Consider the following 24,280-nt stretch of genomic DNA (forward strand, 5'->3'; position numbering starts at 1 on the left):
TAGTAGAAAATCAACCTCATTGTCTTCCAGGTCTTCTGTTGAAGGTTAAGTTCAATGCCGAATGATCTTTCACATGCCTTCAATGCCACTGAACTTGAGTTTCTTGTAGCATTTCTCTTGCCCACTATTTAGATTGAAAGAGCAGAAGCTATGGGACTAACCCATTAGCTCTTAATTGCCTGCAATGTTACTTGCTGGGTTTTTTTATTATGTGTTGATTTTGGCTCCTTGCAAAATAAACACAGACTGAGAAAATGCTGATTTTGTTCAATCGTCTGCAGGTAAATCCTAACCAAATGTTAACACAGAGTGGCATACAACTTGCAAACTAGCCCCATGCTCACTGCTGTGACTGGACTACAGCATGGAATAAACACACCGCAGATAAAATCAAACACAGTCTTCAGTCTTACAGCCAGGACATTAAAGCAATTTAGGAACTCAGAAATACAAGTGATGGGAACAAGACTCCTGTTGCACAGCAGTTTGATCCATTCCTGGTTTCACTAATGAGTTTAAGAAGACACAGCTGAGTTGCATTTTCATATTCAGTATATATTCTTTTCCATAAGCACAAAAAAGCTGCTAACCGACTCGTGAGCATTAATCATGCACAATGTATGAATCATGTGGGCATCTGAATGTATGGTCTTTGCTCTTTTACATAACAGCTGAAAAAACAATGTAATTGTAAATCATGAGAACACACGCCACACGCATCACATTGCCTTCAGATGACCAAGAGCTGGGCTTTGGAGATACAGGCAGGCAGGCTCTGAGGGGGTAAACAACCAGCTCTCTCCTCCGTCCCTGGCAACTGGGAATGGGATCTCACTGATACTGCGCTGGTTTTAATGATATTCTGTTAACATATGGAATTGCACGCCACTTTGTAGTTTTACATACACTTAACAAAAAATGTGACATTTCCACTATGAGACTATTATGGCTTCCGGTAGACATTTTATCATTTTGTAGTTTCTTTGATTGCATGATGTTAAATAAAAGATCTACGTGAATATACATAACGATAGCTGATAGAAAACTTAGAAGACATAGAAGCGAATGCAAAGTTAGGGATCGTGTTTCAGTATAGAGGGGTGAAGTTTGAGTTGCAGTTATTGTATTACAGTAGTACAGACAGTTAGAGAGCATGTCAAAGTGCTGACAGAGTTTGGGAGTTAGAGGTTATAACAGTGAGGGTTAGAGAGCGTGTTTGTGTCCCAGCACAGTTTAGAGAGTTGGGGTGGTTATTACAGTGAGGGTTAGAGAGCGTGTCTGTGTCCCAGCACAGTTTAGAGAGTTGGGGTGGTTATTACAGTGAGGGTTAGAGAGCGTGTTTGTGTCCCAGCACAGTTTAGAGAGTTGGGGTGGTTATTACAGTGAGGGTTAGAGAGCGTGTCTGTGTCCCAGCACAGTTTAGAGAGTTGGGGTGGTTATTACAGTGAGGGTTAGAGAGCGTGTCTGTGTCCCAGCACAGTTTAGAGAGTTGGGGTGGTTATTACAGTGAGGGTTAGAGAGCGTGTCTGTGTCCCAGCACAGTTTAGAGAGTTGGGGTGGTTATTACAGTGAGGGTTAGAGAGCGTGTCTGTGTCCCAGCACAGTTTAGAGAGTTGGGGTGGTTATTACAGTGAGGGTTAGAGAGCGTGTCTGTGTCCCAGCACAGTTCAGAGAGTTGGGGTGGTTATTACAGTGAGTGTTAGAGAGCGTGTCTGTGTCCCAGCACAGTTCATAGAGTTGGGGTGGTTATTACAGTGAGGGTTAGAGAGTGTGTCTGTGTCCCAGCACAGTTGAGGCCTCTATAGCAGTGGACTCAGCAGCAGGGGGTTCGTTCAGCTGCTGACGTTGAGAAGCTGCCCGGAGGAGAAGAATGCAATTGTGTGTATATAAACAGTCTATATTTAAACACAGGACTGCATAGTACAGCTGGGAACAGACTCTACATGAAGGCAGGGAGAAGGGAGAGGAGACAGGGTGGAGAGAGAGGGGGAGAGAGAAAGAGAGAGAGGAACAGGGTGGAGATAGAGGAAACAGGGTGGAGGGAGAGGGAAGGAGAGAGAGAGAGAGAGAGAAAGAGAGGAAGAGGGGTTAAAGGGAAAGAGAGGGGTAGAGAGAGATGGAGAGAGAGGGGGCAGAGGAAAAGGGAAAGGGTGAAAGATAAACACAGATAACAACACACTCTACTAAACACACCCACTTACACATGCCACACGCCACAAGCAGCACGACAGGGACCTTTTGATAAGTTTGGAAGAACCACAAACAGCTTCAAAACCACAGCAGAGATTGAAAAAGGATCAGGAGGCGAGGAGTCTCCCCTGCAGTGTGGCAGTGGGTCAGATCCAGAGGTGTGAGTGAAGTCACTCCGCTCAGCCTCTTAATAACAAGCAAGCGCTTCAGAGCCGCCAAGATCAGGGTGAAACACGCCTCCGCTCTGCTCACAGTGAGGCGATTTCTATCCCCCCTCCTGCACTTGGCATCCACACAAAGGTGACAAAACCTCTGTATGTAATTTATTAACCCCGACACCCCCTTCTCTGCCCTCTGCTCTCCCTGCTCCTCTCTCTCAGGGCAGATGGGGCGCCCTGTCCCTCCCTCCATCATTCACCCCGCACTGTCCCAGCATCAGCACTGAAAGAGCACTTTTAATCCACAAAAAAAAAAAAAAAAACAAGAGCTAGGCAGGCATTCAACCAGACTGCATCAATCTGCAAGCGGACACGGCCTGGGGAAGATCGCTCTGAAACAAGCTTCACTTAAACGCTATTGAACGCTGAAACTACATGCGAGTCAGGGCAGGTGTAGTGAGTATGAGTCAGTGAGTGTGAGTGTGAGTGTGCAAGTGTGAGTGTGGGCGAGTGAGTTAGTTTATGCAAAAGCAGAGCTGTGTAACTCATGCAGCAGCCCCTCCCCAAAAAATTGCCATTTCAAGTCCTTGGAACTATTCCCCCCCCCTCCCCCCCAATGAGATGTGAAATGACCAAAATAAATAATATTCTGATCACTTTAAGGTTTGTTCCAAGGGCTTTTCCAAGAAGAAATAACAGTTTGATTCCAAACCCCAGTTTGTCCACTTGCTCCAGAATGACCCTCTCGTAAAACACGAAGCTCTGCCATGTAGAGGAATGCAGCACTAAGGAATGATCTGAACCCGGACACAATCACTACCCTCTGCCCAGCCGGGGCCCGCTGCTCTCCTGCTCTCCTCTTGTTATTATTTCTTTGTCCCTTCTCACATCCCATTATCCTGTCAGTCAATACATTCATGTCAGACAAATTAAGCTTAAATAGAAAACGCTTCTGAATTCCCCGATCCCCGACACAGACCCATTAGCCTGTGAAGTGCTCTGTTAAAGCTGCCTTCATTACAGCGCTCGGGGAGTGTAAGGCTGTAATGAGGGCTGCCTGGCATTCAACACCATCAACCAGTTCACCCACAACTGAGCTTCATGGGAACAAAGCCCAGCTTGTACTGGCTGACGACAGTACAAGCCTGCCACTGAGACCCGGAGGCAAATAGTCACCCGCACACCCTAAAAATTAAATACAGACCCTCAGATCTCAGGGTGTCAAAAACATCTACATGCAACCATACCTGGTAAACACTCCGTTTAGTAAGGACAAACATTTTGGGACTTTTGTATTTTTACAAGTACCAGGAATTATGAGTTTGTCTACAGCGTTGCTGTTTGAAACATTTACACCTGACTTAACTTTTTAAAGTCAATAGATTTTCATGATAGTACAAAAGGGGAGGGGAAGGAGGAGGGGGTCAGGTATGTTTAAGGGCCTCTGTGTGCGACTGTGTAAATATGTCCAGTCCTGTTACTGTTTAAGGGTCCCTGTGTGCGACTGTGTAAATATGTCCAGTCCAGTTCTGTTACTGTTTAAGGGTCCCTGTGTGGGGTTTTGCTGTGCTGTGGGTTTGCAGGCTGGCTGGCAGTTCAGGACTGGGTTAGCAGGCAGTGATTACATTAATCTCATTCACATCAATTATTTAGCGCCGCTGTGAGGCATATTAATGAGATTTAGCTGTCATTAGGAAGGATGTTCAATGCAGAAATTCATTACCAGTCAAAAAGCACAGAGGTCAGGGAGGGCAGGAGGCTACACATATCAGAACCAGGCTAATTACTATTATTATTATTATTATTATTACTATTATAAGGGAGTACACATAGAATACTATCAGTATACACTGTGCTTACACATCTGTCCTTTTAACGTTAGAGAGCTGCTATCAGCAACATCCAAATACATGGCAGCTGTGTCTCACCCTACTTGCTTATATAAAGGATCTGTATCACCGACGCCACCCTCCAAGACCCGGCCTCCGAGATTTCCCTTAATATCCGGTCTGGCTGCTCCTCTCCCCACCCAGCTCTGCACAAACATCCCCGTTTCCTTCAGGAAGCAGCGCTCTGAAAGGGATGCTGTCCTCAAATGACAGAGAGTGCTGTCCTCCTGTCAGTCTGACTGCCTGTCTGACCTCTCCACTTTACCCCTTTAAAAGGAACTTCCTGTTATGAAGAACTCCCTCTCTGATCCAAGTAGCTTTATTCTTTTTTTTCCCCCAGATTAGAATAAAAAAAAAAAAAATTCTATTAGTTACTGCAGCTGCCTGAGGAAGTCTAATTTCTAGCGAGCTAGGATCATGGACTGACTAATCGAATGTAGGTAGGTGAGAAATCAATAATCACGTTTCCTCTGAGGTCGTCTGTTTCACACTGACTCTTAAATGACTTTCCTTTTCATATCGCATGTCCCTTAAACTTGTTTTTTTAGAACATGAGAATCTTCTCCATGGCTTAATAACAGAAAGTTGAAAATCCACCCCGCGGGGGCTCCCGAGTGGCGCATCCAGCATCCAGGTGCTCCACGTGGGCAGGGAGGGCCTAGGCCAGCAGGGGAATCTGCGGTACACTGCGCACCAGAGCCCCCTGTAGCTGATAGGGCGCTTGTGGTTCTGCAGTGGAGCCTCTAGATCTGTGTTGTCCTCCAGCACTATAGGTCTGGTGGCTTCGCTGTTGATCCGCAGCGTGTAAAATGAGGGATTGGCAGAAGCACGTTTCAGAGGACGCGTGCTCCAGCCTCCATTCCCCGAGTCGCCGGGGGGGTGAGCCGAGGATACAGATAATAATTGGGCACACTAAACTGTGGAGAAAAACCGGGGTTAAAAACTGGAGACAACTAAATTAAAAAAAAATAAATAAATAAAATAATCCATCCCATGATATTGGTGTCCTCCGCTGTGTATTTTTAACACAAACACAGAACCAAAGGGTTAAGGTTAACGGTGTATATTATAACATTTAATAAATGACAGGAAGTGTTTTAATAGTACTGGTTTAGTGTGCCTGAGAAAGAGGGAGAGAGATGGAGGGGGGGGTGCAGGGTTCCACTGTGAGGCAGCGAGACAGAGAGGGAGAAGGAGGGCACTGGACCAAACAGCCGGGTTTAATTAGGAGAGAATTGAGTCTGAGCAAGATCTCTGGTCTCAGGACCCAAGAGCAGCTTTAACTCTACACTCGCCTCCTGCACACAGGGATGGGAATAAGACTCCCGTTGCACAGCAAAGTGATCCATTCCTGGTTTCATTATGTTTAATAATAAGACACACCTTGCTACCCTATACACTGGGACTAATCAAGCTTGTAGTAAAACCTGCACTGGGTGAAACTGCTGTGCAACAGGAGTCTTACTGCCATCCTCAAGTTATCCTTTTTTTTGTGTGTGAACAGGGCCTGTGAAGTGTAGACCTCTAGTGGTCTTTAGTTTTTATTTTAGTGATCCAGTGCTGACTGCTTACTGATCCCAACATCTCTTCTCGGCTTTATTCAAAATTAGGGTTCAGATCACAGTGCCCCAGGCACCAGGCCAGCGCCTTTCCACTGCCCCCTCCCCTATCCACACTTCAAAGAAAGATAAAAACACAGAACAGGTCAGATTTCAATAGCTCTGCAACACACCTTTAATCCCAGACCCCCCCCCAGAGCAGAGGGGGGCAAGAGCTAAACTAATCAGCCTCTGAAATCAGGCATGATCAGGGGATGGGCTTTTTCTTTTTCTGTTTTTGAAGATAGAAAGAGAAGAAGGGAGGGAGAGAGAGAGAGAGAGAGAGAGAGAGAGAGAGAGAGAGAGAGAGAGAGAGAGAGAGACAGCAATTCTGTAAAGCTGTGAATTTTCCGAAAAGAGACAACAGACAAAAGCAAAGACCAAAGAGAAATCTAAAATAATACAAGAATCCATTCAATGGAAGCCAGCTGGTTTTTGGCACAGTGGTGAAAGCGTTTATCCACGCATGACAAAATGGAGAATCGACTGTTACTTTCAAGGTAAAATTTAAAAAGAAAGAGCCCACTGTTTCAGTGAACACCTTCATCGGCGTAGAGGGGGTGGCGTGTCCTGGTTTGCAGCAGCTGGGACACTCTGAACTTATTCCAGCTGGGATGCTGCAATCCGCTCCTTCTCACCTCTCCTGATCCCTGCAGCTATCAATTAGGGGGTTTCGTTACTCTAGTTCACTGCACGAGCACCAGGGCTCTCCAGGGTACTCTGCTCCATCTGATCGTTGAGAGCAGGCACTTGCACTCTGCTTTTAGGTTCCACTCCTTGACATCAAAAACACGCAGAACAGCAAGAGCACATTCTCATACACAGAAAAGGACACTTGCTTTACAATGCTTCCCTACACTTTACCAGACCTCTCTGTGCTTTACAATGCTTCCCTGTGCTTTACCAGACCTCTCTGTTCTTTACAATGCTTCCCTGTGCTTTACCAGACCTCTCTGTTCTTTACAATGCTTCCATATGCTTTACCAGACCTCTCTGTGCTTTACAATGCTTGCTCATGCTTTATTACACCTTTACTGTGCTTTTATATGGGACTCTTTCATAAGGGATATGTTAAAAGCCTTACATTTGAAATGCCTTTGTTTATAACATAAATAAATAAAAGAACCCCCCCCCCCCCCCCCCCGGATGAGAGTCGTGTAGAGATGATGGCACGCTCCTGTCGCTTCTTCCTCAGCAACAGATGCAGAATTCGCCCCTTCCTCGCACACTGCTCCACGCAGCTCCTGGCACTGTCCTGCCTTGGCTACTGCAACTCCATCCCGGCCGGCCTCCCTGCCTCTGCTACCGGTCCGCTCCAGCTCTCTGCAGCTCGCCTTGCCTTCTCCCTTTCCCGTTTCTCCCACGTTACACCACTACTCCACTCTCTGCACTGGCTCCCTATCGCCGCTCACATCCATTCAAAACTCCTGTACTCGCCTATCACTGTCTTATATTTTCTGCTCCCTGCCATCTCCAGACTATCATCTCTCCCTACACCCCTTCTCGCCCCTCCACCTCCAGCAGACTAGCTGTTCCAGACTTGCTCTTACTGTATTCTTTATCTTCTTTCAGAACTGCCCTCATTGTATTGTAATATTCTGTAGTGGGATATTTTATAATGTGACACTTTGTACTGTGATATTTTGTAACAATTGTAAGCTGCCTTGGAGAAGAGTGTCTGCTAAGAAATAAATAATAATAATAATAATAACAGAACCACAGGTGATAAAGTGAGTCTGATGCTGAACTACAAAAAGAACTGAAACAGTATCCACCCTGGGGTAATAGAGAGGTCACAAGCTTGCAGATTACACAAAACAAAACAAAACAGGTTGATAATTGAGAGGCTGGGGGGTGACTCAGAAGAGAGGAAGCAGCTGCTTGCAGAGGGATGGAGGAGATAACACTTCACATGCTGAAGACAGTCCCATTGATGAGGAGCGAGAGGGAAGGAGGAGATAACACTTCACATGCTGAAGACAGACCCATTGATGAGGAGCGAGAGGGAAGGAGGAGATAACACTTCACATGCTGAAGACAGTCCCATTGATGGGGGGGGGGGGGGGGGGGGGAGGAGAATTGTACACTTCACTTCTTGAAGTGTACAGACTGTCTGGTAACTCTCCTCACCCCCCCCCCCTACTCCCTCCCCCCTGCCCTCTATTGTAAGTGTACACTTCTGCTGAAGACCAGACCCCCCCCCCGGGGTGGGGAGGATGTTACTAATGGCACTCTTTGTCATGCTAAGTTACTGTTCTTTCTTCTGTGTCTCAGAATAATAGTCAATCAGAGAGGAGAGGGGGGTGACTAGGAAGCAACTTTGAAGCGAGCGTGTGACACTGCGCAGGGTAAGGGGGGGCGTGTTTGAAGCGAGCGTGTGACACTGCGCAGGGTAAAGGGGGGGCGTGTTTGAAGCGAGCGTGTGACACTGCGCAGGGTAAAGGGGGGGCGTGTTTGAAGCGAGCGTGTGACACTGCGCAGGGTAAAGGGGGGGCGTGTTTGAAGCGAGCGTGTGACACTGCGCAGGGTAAAGGGGGGGCGTGTTTGAAGCGAGCGTGTGACACTGCGCAGGGTAAAGGGGGGGCGTGTTTGAAGCGAGCGTGTGACACTGCGCAGGGTAAGGGGGGGGCGTGTTTGAAGCGAGCGTGTGACACTGCGCAGGGTAAAGGGGGGGCGTGTTTGAAGCGAGCGTGTGACACTGCGCAGGGTAAAGGGGGGGCGGGTTTGAAGCGAGCGTGTGAGAAGTGTACGACTCTGTCTGTAACTACCCCACCCCCCCTACAGTGTTACCCTGCGCAGGGTAAAGGGGGGGCGGGTTTGAAGCGAGCGTGTGACACTGCGCAGGGTAAAGGGGGGGCGCGTTTGAAGCGAGCGTGTGACACTGCGCAGGGTAAAGGGGGGGCGTGTTTGAAGCGAGCGTGTGACACTGCGCAGGGTAAAGGGGGGGCGTGTTTGAAGCGAGCGTGTGACACTGCGCAGGGTAAAGGGGGGGCGTGTTTGAAGCGAGCGTGTGACACTGCGCAGGGTAAGGGGGGGGCGTGTTTGAAGCGAGCGTGTGACACTGCGCAGGGTAAGGGGGGGGCGTGTTTGAAGCGAGCGTGTGACACTGCGCAGGGTAAGGGGGGGGCGTGTTTGAAGCGAGCGTGTGACACTGCGCAGGGTAAGGGGGGGGCGTGTTTGAAGCGAGCGTGTGACACTGCGCAGGGTAAGGGGGGGGCGTGTTTGAAGCGAGCGTGTGACACTGCGCAGGGTAAAGGGGGGGCGTGTTTGAAGCGAGCGTGTGACACTGCGCAGGGTAAAGGGGGGGCGTGTTTGAAGCGAGCGTGTGACACTGCGCAGGGTAAGGGGGGGGCGTGTTTGAAGCGAGCGTGTGACACTGCGCAGGGTAAAGGGGGGGCGTGTTTGAAGCGAGCGTGTGACACTGCGCAGGGTAAAGGGGGGGCGTGTTTGAAGCGAGCGTGTGACACTGCGCAGGGTAAAGGGGGGGCGTGTTTGAAGCGAGCGTGTGACACTGCGCAGGGTAAAGGGGGGGCGTGTTTGAAGCGAGCGTGTGACACTGCGCAGGGTAAAGGGGGGGCGTGTTTGAAGCGAGCGTGTGACACTGCGCAGGGTAAAGGGGGGGCGTGTTTGAAGCGAGCGTGTGACACTGCGCAGGGTAAAGGGGGGGCGTGTTTGAAGCGAGCGTGTGACACTGCGCAGGGTAAAGGGGGGGCGTGTTTGAAGCGAGCGTGTGACACTGCGCAGGGTAAAGGGGGGGCGTGTTTGAAGCGAGCGTGTGACACTGCGCAGGGTAAAGGGGGGGCGTGTTTGAAGCGAGCGTGTGACACTGCGCAGGGTAAAGGGGGGGCGTGTTTGAAGCGAGCGTGTGACACTGCGCAGGGTAAGGGGGGGGCGTGTTTGAAGCGAGCGTGTGACACTGCGCAGGGTAAAGGGGGGGCGTGTTTGAAGCGAGCGTGTGACACTGCGCAGGGTAAAGGGGGGGCGTGTTTGAAGCGAGCGTGTGACACTGCGCAGGGTAAAGGGGGGGCGTGTTTGAAGCGAGCGTGTGACACTGCGCAGGGTAAAGGGGGGGCGTGTTTGAAGCGAGCGTGTGACACTGCGCAGGGTAAGGGGGGGGCGTGTTTGAAGCGAGCGTGTGACACTGCGCAGGGTAAAGGGGGGGCGTGTTTGAAGCGAGCGTGTGACACTGCGCAGGGTAAAGGGGGGGCGTGTTTGAAGCGAGCGTGTGACACTGCGCAGGGTAAAGGGGGGGCGTGTTTGAAGCGAGCGTGTGACACTGCGCAGGGTAAAGGGGGGGCGTGTTTGAAGCGAGCGTGTGACACTGCGCAGGGTAAAGGGGGGGCGTGTTTGAAGCGAGCGTGTGACACTGCGCAGGGTAAAGGGGGGGCGTGTTTGAAGCGAGCGTGTGACACTGCGCAGGGTAAAGGGGGGGCGTGTTTGAAGCGAGCGTGTGACACTGCGCAGGGTAAAGGGGGGGCGTGTTTGAAGCGAGCGTGTGACACTGCGCAGGGTAAAGGGGGGGCGTGTTTGAAGCGAGCGTGTGACACTGCGCAGGGTAAAGGGGGGGCGTGTTTGAAGCGAGCGTGTGACACTGTGCAGGGTAAAGGGGGGGCAGGTTGAGTTTTGGGTTACATCTAGTACATCGTGAACCTCCACGCACACGCACACACACACGCACACGCACGGCTCTATAATCCCTCTGCTCTTTTCACAGTTCTCTGACAAACTGTTGTTTTCTTTTCTTTTTAATTTGACCTCATGCTCCCTACATGTAGTTGATAGAATACTTGGAATAGCTAGACAGGAAAGTATGCAAGTGTTTGTGTGCGTGCGTGCGTGTGTGCGTGCGTGCGTGCGTGCGTGTGTGTGCGTGCGTGCACGGGGGCGGGCGGGTACAATTTAGACACTTTAAAGATATGTGTTTATATATGCATGCACACACACACACACACACACACTAATAACAGGACGCCACCCTCAAATACCTTTTGCAATTCCTTGGGAGTTTTTGGTTTGGCTCAAAAGTTGAGATTCCTGCATTACAATGCAACGGGAATCAATGTTTGTATGTGTGTGTGTGCGTTTCAGTGTGTCTGTGTGTTTGAGTGCTTGAGTATTGCATGACACCAGATATAAATAAATCCAACGCACAAGAATCACCAAACAGTTAGGAACTTCCTATTCCTTTCCTCTGTCCAGCCATTACTTTCTTATATATTCATCATACTGACTTATTAACTGTTTTAGTTTTTTATACAAATGCATTGACACCTAATCCGGGTCCCTTAGAACATAGCCTGAATACGAGGAACAAAACCTGGAAACACGACTTCAAAGGTAAATCCATCCAGACACTGCACAGCCAGTTCTCTCTCTCTTTGTTATTTCTGGTAAAACTGGTTTTAAGCTAAACAGTGCGTAGAAGCATGACTTCCAACGGACATGCCTGTAACAACACAGCAGCCGCCAAAGAGAGAGGGCACTGACCCAGGTAAGAAAGAAAGAAAGAAAGAAGGAAAGGAGGGAGGAAGGAGGGTAAAGTGCAGAAGCAGAGTGCTGCTGGACTGGTAATGAAAGATCCCCCCTCAGACACAGTGACTTTGCAGCCAGAGTGACCCAGCCCCCCAGCTCGCACTCTGCAGCACAGACCAGCCTGGTCCAGCTCCACTGTGTTAACTTCATCCATCAGGCTAAGTGCCACATTCATAATTCATTAGCCACTCCTTGAGAATTCAGGAACCTTCCCTTCGCATGCAAGCCATTTCACCAATGCAAAGAGCAGTGAGGGGCAGAGAGGAGGGGAGAGAGATTTCGGGATAAAAGGAAGAGGTAGCAGAAATCCATGCCCTGTACACTCATACGGCTATTAACACACACAGATCAACTTTGACAATGCTTGCATGACTTGTCATGCCAATAAAGGTCATTTGAATTTGACTTTGAGAGGGGGAGAGGAGAGAGCTTGCAATTGAAGGAGGTCTGAACCTGCCAGAGCAACAAACGAATCCTGTTGTTTTGAGCGAGCAACTCCCCGGCTCTTACCTCACAGTAAAATAAACAGCGTTTTGCTACATCGGTTTTGCAACACTGAAATCAATTTCAACAAATTCAAATGCGGAGCGCGGATCGCGGTCACAGTCTGACGTCTCGGCATTTACTGGTGGTAGGGAACTTGGCTTAGCGAGGAGGGGGCTGGGGGGCAGCAGGGTCAAATTGAATTTCCGAACATCATAAACGTAGATTAACTCAAGGGCACTCCTCCAGGAACACGCTTAAGGGGAAATCGCAGATAGACTGACCCATACTGTACATTAACTGCATGCACTGCCCATTCAATGGGAGATAAATTAACGAAACAGTCTGTAGATGTAGGTCCAACTGCAGCACACAAAGCAAGACACTGTGTGGACTTTACAACACAGCTAACTCACAGCCCAGACCATTCAAAAACAATCAGAAGAGAGACAGCGCCCAGAAACTAAATTATGCTACTTCAAAGAACTTTCTTTCTCTGTTCTCACACAGTTAAGATGATTTCTAATCCCCAAAAGCCACTCTCTATACACCAGAAGCACTAGGAAATTTTTCGCTTCTCATTTGATAGCATTCTTTTTTTTTGACTTCTGCATATGAGATGTTTGAATGATCCGACTGCATTTGCGATGTATCCAGGCCACTCTTAGGACTTTTCCTGGTTACAAATGGGTTAACTGCCGTGGAGTTGGAAGAGGAGGAGAGGGAGAGAGGGAGGGAGGGACGGTATGCGTGTTTCTGCGCTGACATCTCAACTGCTTCCCTCCTTCCAGACCCCTTGCAGGAGGCAACAATGGCCTCAAAGAGCTATCAAGACTGCAGACTCTTCACTTAAAATCTCCTTCTCACACAGCATGCCAGCAATGGCCTTTTCACTGTCAAGAGGGAGCTAGCGAGCAGAGATAGAGAGACCGAGAAAGAGCTTTCTTACCGATCTGAATGAGCATGCCAGACAAATAAATAAATCAACCTGTAGTGTATTTAACAACAACAACGAACCCCACCCCCCCACTCCAAAAAAGTCACAGTCAAGTAGATTCGTTGCACTAGTCATGCAACACATAGTGCGCGCCACAGCGTTCAATGCTGCTGTGGATGTGCCAAGTGATCCCACAACAAAAGTGACGCTCACAGCAACAGGTCTGTATCAAACTCTCTCTACAGCAAAGCTGAAGTTAAACAATATAAATAAACAGGAGCTAATTCAAAGACTGAAGTTCCCCATATCTCTTCACAGTACTGCAGCAGCCTTGTCCTCATTACACGCACATGGCTGAGCAGCGAGGCTGGCTTTCAGTCTGAACAGGTTTCTGCCTGCTTTCTCTCTCTTCCATCTCTCCATCACGCATTGTATTATCTATCATAATAATAATAATAATAATAATAATAATAATAATAATAATAATAATGTGCTTTACCATACATACCTATGTCTAACATTGCAAATACTTACAGAATGAAAGACAGATGCCTGTTTACATTGCACTGCAATTGCAATTCTTCTCAGAGATAGTGTTCTCTGTACGCTAGTGTACTGCACAGGGTTTCATTTCAAGTTTAATGTTAGGTTTTCATACAGGTACTGCGCTACAGCAGCTACAGGTGAGTGGGGTTAAAGGGTCCTTTCTATAAACGTTACTGTATTTAACAGGCTTTTATGGTGTTTTCAGTTTCCTTTAAACACATGCAGATGTTTTACAAACTGGCGCTTTAAACAGGTGCCAAACAGAAAACACACTGGTGTTAATAAGCTTCATATAAAGAAACTGTCCGGAGGCTCATCTCAGGGCTGCTACAGTGCAGTGCATGCATCTCCCTGCTAGTCCTGTAACATGCACACACACAGAGGCAAAGGCTTCGACACATTCAGCTTACAGTGTAAGAACCAGCCAATGCAACCCTAAACCGTGACAGAAGCGCCCTGCTCAACACAACAGGTCTTTAAACAACAAACTAATGGAAACCCTGCAAACCGAGAAATCATTAGCAGAGGCTGGTGAAGAAGTGAGCAGCCTTGCTTTATATCCGGTGGAACGCTGTCCGCCTGGGTGATTCATACAGCAGAGATTAAAACGAAGGGAGCCCAATAAACAGCAGAGGAAAAAGCCATGCATGTAAAGCAGGACGCCCCCCAGTGTATGCGCGTGTAATTACTGATACCCAGATTAATACCTATTGTAATGCAGGCTCAATTCCCCCACCCTCTTTAAGGAACAATGAATCAGCGTCACTGGGGTTTGCTCTTCCAAACACTGCTTTGTTCATCAAAGCTAGCTTCTCAATACCAAATTGACTTGCGGGTTCAGATTAAGCAGGAGTCAAACCCTCCACTTGTATTCCCTGTCCTAGACAACTGCACTCACTAAATAATTAACAAACAAACAGCACACTTTTACAACACTCACATAATCTGAATGTGCTAGACCTCCAGGGTCCTGCACTGAAAGTGCTGTATGAAACCGAATGATCAATATTACCGCACATGTATTTAGATTTTATATTAAATTGCCTTTTTTTCCTTTAAAACATTACATACTTTCAATCTGATATGTGTTCTGTCACTCCCATGCTTGCGGTTAGGGTTCATTTTAAGTTAACTAGCTGGCTGTTTGCTTTAAACCAGGATTAAGGCTCTGGCCTTCCTTATTCTTTGACAAGATGATCCCCCCCCCAAAGCCTGCATTCCAGCATGTCTCTTTGTTTAAGAAAGGAAAGGCAGCCGTTGTGGTGTCTTCTTGTTTCTGTCTGCAGCCCTCTTGCCTCACAGCTACCAAGATTACTCAAACTCGCGACTGACGAGTGGAAATGAAGAAATTCGAAAAACAAAATGTGATTATTCTCTGAGGAATAGAAAAGTTGCACTTCACTGACTCACGACTTCAAAAAGGCAAGAGAGTCACCGTCCGTGCAAGCTGTACTGTCCAAACTGTTCCTTCTAGAAAGTTTAGCACGTTTTCCCAGTAGATTTGCTCTTCACCATGCTATTTATCGTTTAACATGGTGCTGTGTGATTTGCCACAATGCCTGTGCTTTCAACATGCTTGTACAACACTTTGGTGTGCTCTCGCTGCACTACGCTATCCACAGCAAACCTTTACAATCGTTACCCTAAAAAAAGAAAAGAAAAAAACACTTCAGCAGCCACCACCAGCCACCGGACATCCCACTGCAATCTGTCACCTCTCAGCTGTGAACTGGGCTTTGCATGCAAGGTAATAAAATACCATCTGTCTGCTCCCCCCCCCCCCCCCCCCCCCCCCCCCTTCTTTTGGAAAAGCTATCCTAGTCTTTAAATGCTTATGAGTCAGAGCCCGCTCCCAGCGACAAACCTCAAATGCACATCCATTGAAGCAGTGTCTAATTGCACCCGGTGTTACAGACTGCAGTGCAAACAAATGTGTGTAATTACTTCTCAGTTTATAGGAGTGTAATCACCTATTCATGTTCTATAATGTCTTGATTACAGGTCCCTTAATTCTGCAGCCGATAAGCAAAAGTTCACTTGACTGAGCATGTGATACTTCAATGGACTTGCCCTACATACAGTAACTAGATTGAAGTAAATACACACTGAAGCAAATGCACATACAGAAAGAAGACTAAGCTCACAAAACGCTGGGTCCTATTCACATCACCAATGCATTTGCTGACTCAATTAAAAAGTGTAATATCTGTTGCTGAATTCCTATGGATTTATTTTATTTAACCAGGAGATTTACCCACTGAGACCACGGCCTCATTTACGAGGGGGTCCTGAACAAGAGTCTGGACTGCAATCAAATCCATCTGAACACAAGATTAGAAAGAAACACGCCCAAGTTAAAAATCAGACTGTGATAATCACGGCTTGCATTCTAAACCTATTTCATCTATTACAGGGACAGCAATAAGAGCCTGGTTCTTTGTTGCTTTCTGCAGCTCGAACGTGTGGGTCTCAGTTTGTGTCTCATTTCTGACACCACGCCTCACATTTTGATTCCTAAACTGTACAGCAGAGATCTGATCTCAGTGCTGGAGAGGAGAGAAGGGAAGAGCTTTACAGAGTGGCCACTCGGAGCCCACACACTGGCGGATCTGTCTCTTCACTGTGATACCAGGAGCAAAGAGAGAAGGCTGAAATGAACATCACCACACTCTTACTTCATCAGCTGAATGCACTGTCCCACTAATTACCTTTGTAAAATACGCAGTTCAGGTGGGGGGGGGGGGGTCCCCTAGTAAAAGGCATTTTGTTAAGTGTTTGAACATTGTACGCAAAGTTTTCATCTCAGATTAGTGAACACCCCTGATTCTTTTTGTGTGTTTTTTTTCAGTAGGTTAGGTAACTAAACATGAACCATTCCAGCACAAATCATACTCAAAACTGAACAGCATCTTCAGTCTGCCCGGCTATTTCTACCGCGCTATGCGAGGAAGGCGGAAACTGAAACGCTGTAGCTAATTATTGAAATATTGAGCTAGAAGTTTATCCTTTACTTTTCATATATATACACAAACACACACTAAGCTAAGCTACAGCAGCACACGCAGATAAACAATTGCTTCAGCGCTCGCTGTCGCACAGTAATAGTCTGCTGATGGTCGGAGAGCAGCAGGGCTTAGTCAACATCCTAGATAAAAGAATTAAACCCAGAAAAGTAAATACTCAGCAGTTTCTAGGAAAGCTCTGCTGTTTGTAGAGTACAGTACAGATATCCCCGCTGCCCAGTCTCTTGTTTGATGCCAGTTCTGGGCGAACAGGTTAAGCGCGGCTTCGAGCTGCAGAATATAGTTTTTGACTCAACAGTGACCAACGCCATAAAACAATTCCCTAATCCTCCGAGGGATGCAGACTACTTTTTTCGGTTTTATTTATTATTCCTTCCTATTTAAAAAACGTGCCGAGTTTTTGTTTTTGTATTTTCATGCATGTAAAAGGTGGCACTTCTATCGGCCCCACTGAATGCCATAGACCGACCACTGGATTTGCCTCCCGGGTTGAGTTTGCAGCGAACCGCTGATGTACAGGCCGGACTGATCGTTTGTTTCTCCCACGTCGGGTTGAGTTCATAAATACAGGCCTTTTACCGGTTCATCCCTTAAACTTTAATTTTTGACATTGCAACCTCAGTAACACAGTCCCATTGTACACCTTAAACATTGTTAGAGTTTCACATACGCGACAACTTACAGCCGCGGACTCGAAATTGTGTTTTAATAATATGAGACAGCTCTAGTTTCACAAACACCACATTTTCCCCTGCGGTTAGAGAGCGTGTAGTGTTTATAAGTAAACTTCCTGAAATGATTTCTGTTCATGATATTGCTATATAACCCTCCCCCGGCTCAGCTTAGTAACACACTTTTAAACAATATCATTAGCTACTGCTAATATGACAAAATTGTTTTGTTTTGTTTTTTTGTTTTTTTTTCCGGTGCATTCCTAGATATAATTACTTCTCTTTTTTTAAATACACGTTTTCAGAAATGTATGAAAAGACAACATCACGTTGTTGCCAAAATGAATTTTAAAAAGAAGGCACAAGCATATTGCAAGTATATATGTTGGGCACGGATGAATTGCCACAGCGCAGGATTTCAGCAATAGGGACGTGTATTTATTTTGTGTGCAAACAAACAGCCGGCGTGTTTTTTTTTTTTAATGTTATTATATAATATTAATGACTGACACATTTTATAAACTCCTGCATATTCTTCGATGTGTAGCGCGCAGCAGATTCCCTCGGTATTGTTGCAATGCTAGCAGAATAAAACTGTAACATTCAATTCGCCTACCAAAACTGAGGGGCACTGAGCCAGCAATCCGCCGTAATTATATTACCTGAAACCCAGCTGTGAAGAAACACAACAAAACCATCACAGAGTTAACATGCATTAAACCATTTTGCACGTCCAGCAGATCCCTTAATCGAAATGCATACAAGCAAACCTTCCCGTGGCTATGATGAACGGTCTGATGATTGCAGGCTGTGTGCTTTCAGAAGTGTGATATACAGGTGCATACGTACACTATGAAAGTACAGTGCGTCCTGCGTTCGCTTATTTTAAGGTGTGTGTGTGTGTGTTGAGATTCCTATGGGAGGTTTACCGCACACGCCAGTCTTTTTTTTTTTAAATGACGGACCGGGTCTGCATTGACAGAAGTCTCGGAAGATGAGGAGGTTAATAGAGGTACGTACAGTGGTTCGATCCGTTCCAGTGCTGTGTCCGGATAGCAGTGCTGTACGGGTGGTGAGCGCCAGACACCAAGCCCTTATCCTGAAGCAGACACCCGCGGTTCTGGTTGTAATAATCCATCATTAAAAACGGGTTAGCGGCGTGGTTCAATCCCACCACATCCACGCTCTCGTACATATTTGTTTGTGTGGTTCTTTGTTTAAAGCAATACAATTAATAACAAAAAATGCTTAAGAAGGTAAAATAAAGTTAGTCAGTGGCAGAAGACAGAGAAAGGGTTACGAAGACCCAGCTTTAGCCTTTGCACGGTTAGCTAGTGGTAGTCAATCATTCTGTAGTTTAAGAGGTAGTGTTCTGGACGGTGCTTCTTGGTATATTTTTTTGTATAAAAATACGTTGTTTTTTTTTTGTACAGGTGGCTGACGGCGGTATCGGCACAGGGGTAAACTTTAAGCCAGTAAATTCCACCACATCACTGTCCAACAGCAGCCGGAGAAGTTCATCACCAAACGAGAGAACTGCTTCTCAAGAATAAACCCTTGCGCATGTGTCACTATGCAAGTCTCGCTGCATTACAGGATTTCACAATTCCGAAGCTTGGTTGAGACGCGTCTGCGTTTCAAAAAGTAAACCCACCACGGAAATAACAATTACAACAAAATCTTTTTTTTTTTTATGTTTCCAGTGACACATCTAGATCTTCCACCTTCTTTCTCGCCTTCTTGTCGGCTGTGAAACTGTAAATCCACGACAAATGCAACTGCGAAAACTTGCAACTCGAAAAGGGCAACTGTTACTTCACGAAGTTATTCTTAAAAAAACACCTCACACGCATATAATAATAATAATAATAATAATAAACACTTCACTGCAATAATCTTCACTCCAATACGCTTCCAGTGAAAGGGGTGAAATGACCGGACTGCCTTGTTGAAATGCGCTGTGACAGACGAGTGTCAGTAACCCAGTTCTCCTCGGGCGACGGTGTTGCACTGAATCCGCATCACAGTTAATAATATAAGCAAATAACGCTGCAACTTTCTTTCAAGAATGCCGGCGGTAGGTGGAGGAGTGCGATGCGTAGCGCTCCGCTGCCCCGGTCGTTGTCTGCAGTAGGTAATACTCTTGCTGTGCTGTTGAACAGGCTCACTGCAGCCTCTGTGCCGCTCTGCAGTGACACAACTGCAGTCGTCTTTCAGACCTCCTTCCCTTCTCCGGGCTCCTTCTCCTTCTCCTTCTCTCCCTCTCTCTCTCTCTCTCTCTCTCTCTCTCTCTGTAGAGGGGGCGGTGATAACGTTTAACAACAAAATCGAAAGCTTTGCTTTTACAAAACTCGCAATGTTAAACATTTACTCGCTTAAGTGTTTTTTTAAATTCAATTTAGAAATATGCAACATATCACACATCTGGGGAGATTTTTTTTAGTGTCTATCCTTTAATCTACCCCGCCCCCTCCCTATCAGTGACGTCGTTGCGCTCGTTCCCATTCCCCTTCTCTTTTCCCAGGAGTTTTTTTTTTCTCTTGTCTCCCTCTTTTTTTCCCCCTCAGTCTAATTTGCTTAATAGTATGCGGCTGAACTTTAGCTGAACCCGCCCAAGCAGGCGCCTCACCTCCTAATGACCCACTCGGATCGTCTCTGGCGCTGCTCCGCGTCTCCCATGACATCACACACACGTTGCCTCAGCATCGGCATCAGCATCACACTCTACTTTCTGCATGCAGGTTATATTACTAAAATAAACTGTGTGTGTGTGTGTGTGTGTGTGTGTGTGTGTGTGTGTGTGTGTGTGTGTGTGTGTGTGTGTGTGTGTGTCAGTCTTGTTACAGAACAAAGGTCCCCCCCCAGCATTCCACAGCTGATGCAATACAAAATAAAAATTGGCAATGCATGAAGAGCTGATCAGTTGTATTCTCTGCTTCTAGATTTTCTGTGTAAAAACTGTGCTGCACAATGAGCTGTGGAAATATGCAGCTTCATACTGCTTGAGGCAGTGGTCACCACCACCCCCCCCCACCACCACAATTTAAAAACCAGGGCAACCAGTGCAATACATTTTTCTAGTGAACTCAGTCCTGATGATCTGAAGACCATCCAGGTAGACTCAGGACACTGCACTGCATCTCTTTCAGGGATGCAGTTCAGCTTTCATAGAGAAGGGGGTATAATCTAGTTACATGCATCTTTATTTAGGTCTCACCCTTATAAAACTTTACCACTGTAGGTTTGCAGTTTCCCCCTCAGGCTTTCCCCATGGTTATCCTGTGCATTTACCATAATTTACCACATGCTTTACTAGACCTCTCTGTGCTTTACAATGCTTCCCTATGCTTTACCAGATCTCTCTGTGCTTTACAATGCTTCCCTATGCTTTACCAGACATCTCTGTGCTTTACAATGCTTCCCTATGCTTTATCAGACCTCCCTGTGTTTTACAATTCTTCCCTGTGCTTTACAATGCTTGATCATGCTTTCACTGTGCTTTATTACATTTTGCTGCGATTTTTACTGTGGGACACTTTTTGAAAGGAATTAGCACCTTTTCTCATGATCATGAGGTTTAAATATAAATATATATGTATATACAGTATATATAAACACAGTGCATGTATTCTTTATCATTGTATTCTTTATTAAGCAGATGTTTCCTCGCCTGTATTTCATGGCACATACCTCTGTATTGGGGGGTAGCAATGACAAACCCTTTGAATAGGCTGTAAATCTCAGTTTGAGGGTGGTTGTGGAATGAGGTGGGTAATAAATTTGGCACTTGAGATGGAAATTCCCACACAGAAAGCCCAACCAGAGACACAGCCTTGGCACAAAGGCGCGCTAGGTAGCACCTGATTGTGAGGTGAAGGATGTGCACCGAGGTGTCAGAGATGAAGATCTCCCACACAGCACTCCCTCTCCACTAGGACTTAACACCAACCTCAACCGTCTTCTTTGGGATAATAATTAGGCTGTAAACTGGAGCAGACTGGGGATCTGGCAGTCAGCTAATTCAATACAGTCTAGTGGAGAGAACTCAGTGCTGTACTGGGGATCTGAGAGCAGCTAATTCAATATAGTCTAGTGTAGAGAACTCAGTGCTGTACTGGGGATCTGAGAGCCAGCTAATTCAATACAGTCTAGTGGAGAGAACTCAGTGCTGTACTGGGGATCTGAGAGCCAGCTAATTCAATACAGTCTAGTGTAGAGAACTCAGTGCTGTACTGGGGATCTGAGAGCCAGCTAATTCAATACAGTCTAGTGTAGAGAACTCAGTGCTGTACTGGGGATCTGAGAGCCAGCTAATTCAATACAGTCTAGTGTAGAGAACTCAGTGCTGTACTGGGGATCTGAGAGCAGCTAATTCAATACAGTCTAGTGTAGAGAACTCAGTGCTGTACTGGGGATCTGAGAGCCAGCTAATTCAGTACAGTCTAGTGTAGAGAACTCAGTGCTGTACTGGGGATCTGAGAGCAGCTAATTCAATACAGTCTAGTGTAGAGAACTCAGTGCTGTACTGGGGATCTGAGAGCCAGCTAATTCAATGCAGTAGTATAAAGAACTCAGCGCTGCTGGCAGCTTCAGCACAGGAGCAAAAGACTCTGATCAATGCCAACCTGGTGCTGGTAAGAGAACAAACCTGGGAACCTCGACGGTGTTAGGATCAGCACCTGCGCACCACAGGGAGTGAGGGGGATCAAAATAATTAACAGAGGCATGCAGCCTGCCTATCTGCTAGCCAGTCTGTGTGTGTGTGTGTGTGTGTGACAGGCATTTATTACACTACTAGAGTTGCTGTCATTTCCCTTGAAGAGCCAGTCCCCCACGACCCCCCCCCCCTTTCTGTGTGCTTTACAAAGGCAGGACCGGCTGTTTTGAAATGAAAGGAGAAAGTAGGTATTATTTATAGTCATGTTCCAGAGTGTGTTTCAATTGCAATAGGCTTGGTACAGACAGCTTGCCGTTGTTATATAACACAGGGATAATGAGGGCAGCTTGCAGCACTGGATGAGAGGGGGAGGAAGAGAGATACACATTAGAGGGTTAAATCACAGAAGTGAAACTGCAGTTCTGTAAACACCCCCCCCCCAAATACAATTAAAAACAGACTAGTGCTTCTGATTTTGTGTTTTTTCTGTGGCTGGTTCCTCCTGCTCTGCTCTGCTCTGCCCTGTCCCAGATCAAGAGATAAGAAAGGAATCCCAGGCCAGGGAAGTGAGACTGTGCAGATCTGCAGGGCTGACAGCAAGCTCTCCACCACCACTCAGCTACACCATGGAAATACACACCATTATTGCAAGAAATATATTATTATTATTATTATTATTATTATTATTAATCATATAGCAGGAACTTTTATCCAAAGTGACTTATTCATCAACATTGCATCACCACAGCCGCTGCAGAGTCACTTCCAACAGGACCTCGTTTGTTTTACGTCTCGTCCGATGGACGGAGCACGAGGAGGTTCAGTGGCTTGCTCAGGGTCTCTCACACACACACACACACACAGTGAGTCAGGGGCTGCAGCAGAGTCTCTTCCAATAGGACCTCGTTTGTTTGGCGTCTCATCCGAAGGACGGAGCACGAGGAGGTTCAGTGGCTTGCTCAGGGTCTCACACAATGAGTCAGTGACGGGTATTCTTTCTGCTGATGTGTAGGTACAGGCGAAAAACACACTCCTACAATGTACTCCTTGCTACGTGACCACACATTCCTATCTGAAGCTTTTATAAACAAACGGCTCTTTCTGGAAGCACATCTACTATAGCAAAATGCAGGCAAAATACAGACATGGAGATTCTACCAGGGAAAGGGTAGAACTCTGAAACGCACTTCATACCAATCATAGAAGAGACGTGGTTTACATATTACTCAATTGCTTACATGTATAAAAACTAAACACGTGTTTCTGTTATTGCAAAAACATGATTCTGTTTACTATAGAAACACATTATACCAAATGTAAAAATGATATATAAAAAAGATAGAAATCAATAAAGCAATAACAGATTGTTGCTTTAGCTGTTGTGTTTGTCTAACAGAAAAGGGGTGCAAAGTCAGAACGGTGGTGAATGCTTTGTGAATATTGCTCAAAGTGTCTGAAATGACAGCATCACATCGTGCTGGCTCCTGTCACAATCACAGAAACTTCAAAGTGTTTGACTCGTTCTCTATTTATCAGGTACTTACACTAAGGCTACAATTGTAAACTCCAGCAGAACTTAAGTTTTATTGGCATGCTTTCTTTCTTATTTTATTGCCAAGTTTTAAAACCAAAAAACATGATAACTACAATGGCGATGGCAGCAAGCCAAAACATTTGTCTACTGGACAAGAAGTTTCTGTGGTTTTTATCTGGGGCTTTAAGAGCGAGCCTTGAATGCTGTGGGGATGTTTTATACGTTCCTCTCAACAACAGCCGTGTCTCGCTGTGCCGTGCCGAGCACTTCGACAGGTTGTGCTGTAACTTGCCACCACTTGCACAGAAATCCCAATGAATAAAAACAAAACAAAAAAACAGGCTTTTCGTCTTGGTAATTGAATATCCTGGTGTCAGCAAGAGAAATAATAACATGGGAAGAGATCACGAAGGTGGCTCTGGTTGTTCGTCCTTCTTCTTTATAAAAGGATACGCACAGAACCTGGTGGGAAGAGATCACGAAGGTGGCTCTGGTTGTTCGTCCTTCTTCTTTATAAAAGGATACGCACAGAACCTGGTGGGAAGAGATCACGAAGGTGGCTCTGGTTGTTTTTCCTTCTTTATAAAAGGATACGCACAGAACCTGGTGGGAAGAGATCACGAAGGTGGCTCTGGTTATTTGTCCTTCTTCTTTATAAAAGGATACGCACAGAACCTGGTGGGAAGAGATCACGAAGGTGGCTCTGGTTGTTTGTCGTTCTTCTTTATAAAAGGATACGAACAGAACCTGGTGTTTGTTGGCTTGTGTTTTAATACACAACACCCTGTAACTTTTCTACTCCCATTGTCTATGTGGGCAATGCCTTGCCTTACACACAGACAAACTGACATGACACAAAACTGTACGTGGATCCCCTTCTTAACAACAAAACTGTTCAACTTGTAGTTTGTTAAGCAGAAAAAAAAATAAAAATAAAAAAAAAACAATGGCTGGTATGGCTGGGACCCCTCTTTGAGAAAAGTGATTCCGGTTACGGGCAAACCAATCAGTTCCCCCCTTTCAAGGGGGGAATAAAGATGAAAGTTGAAGTGTGTGGGGTGT

At 46.3% G+C, this 24,280-nt stretch overlaps 1 protein-coding gene across 6 annotated transcripts in view; it reads right to left on the reverse strand.

Moving 5' to 3' along the window:
- Positions 1-24,280, reverse strand: part of LOC121301899 (retinoic acid receptor alpha-B) — a 106,054-nt gene that overhangs the window by 19,941 nt on the left and 61,833 nt on the right. Inside the window, exon 1 of one of the 6 annotated variants that reach the window (XM_041231612.1) lies at positions 18,915-19,087. The exons of 4 other annotated variants lie outside the window; for them this stretch is intronic. Coding sequence is in view for 1 of the 2 variants with exons in the window: in XM_041231611.1 (XP_041087545.1) it covers positions 18,048-18,222 (175 nt within the window). In the remaining variant the exon portion in view is untranslated. Of the gene's footprint in view, positions 1-18,047; positions 18,887-18,914; positions 19,088-24,280 lie in introns of those variants that run through there. One more of the 6 variants, XM_041231611.1, reaches the window with a different exon arrangement.

Source organism: Polyodon spathula, chromosome 28 (assembly GCF_017654505.1).
Source record: "Polyodon spathula isolate WHYD16114869_AA chromosome 28, ASM1765450v1, whole genome shotgun sequence".
NCBI classification, from domain to species: Eukaryota; Metazoa; Chordata; class Actinopteri; order Acipenseriformes; family Polyodontidae; genus Polyodon; species Polyodon spathula.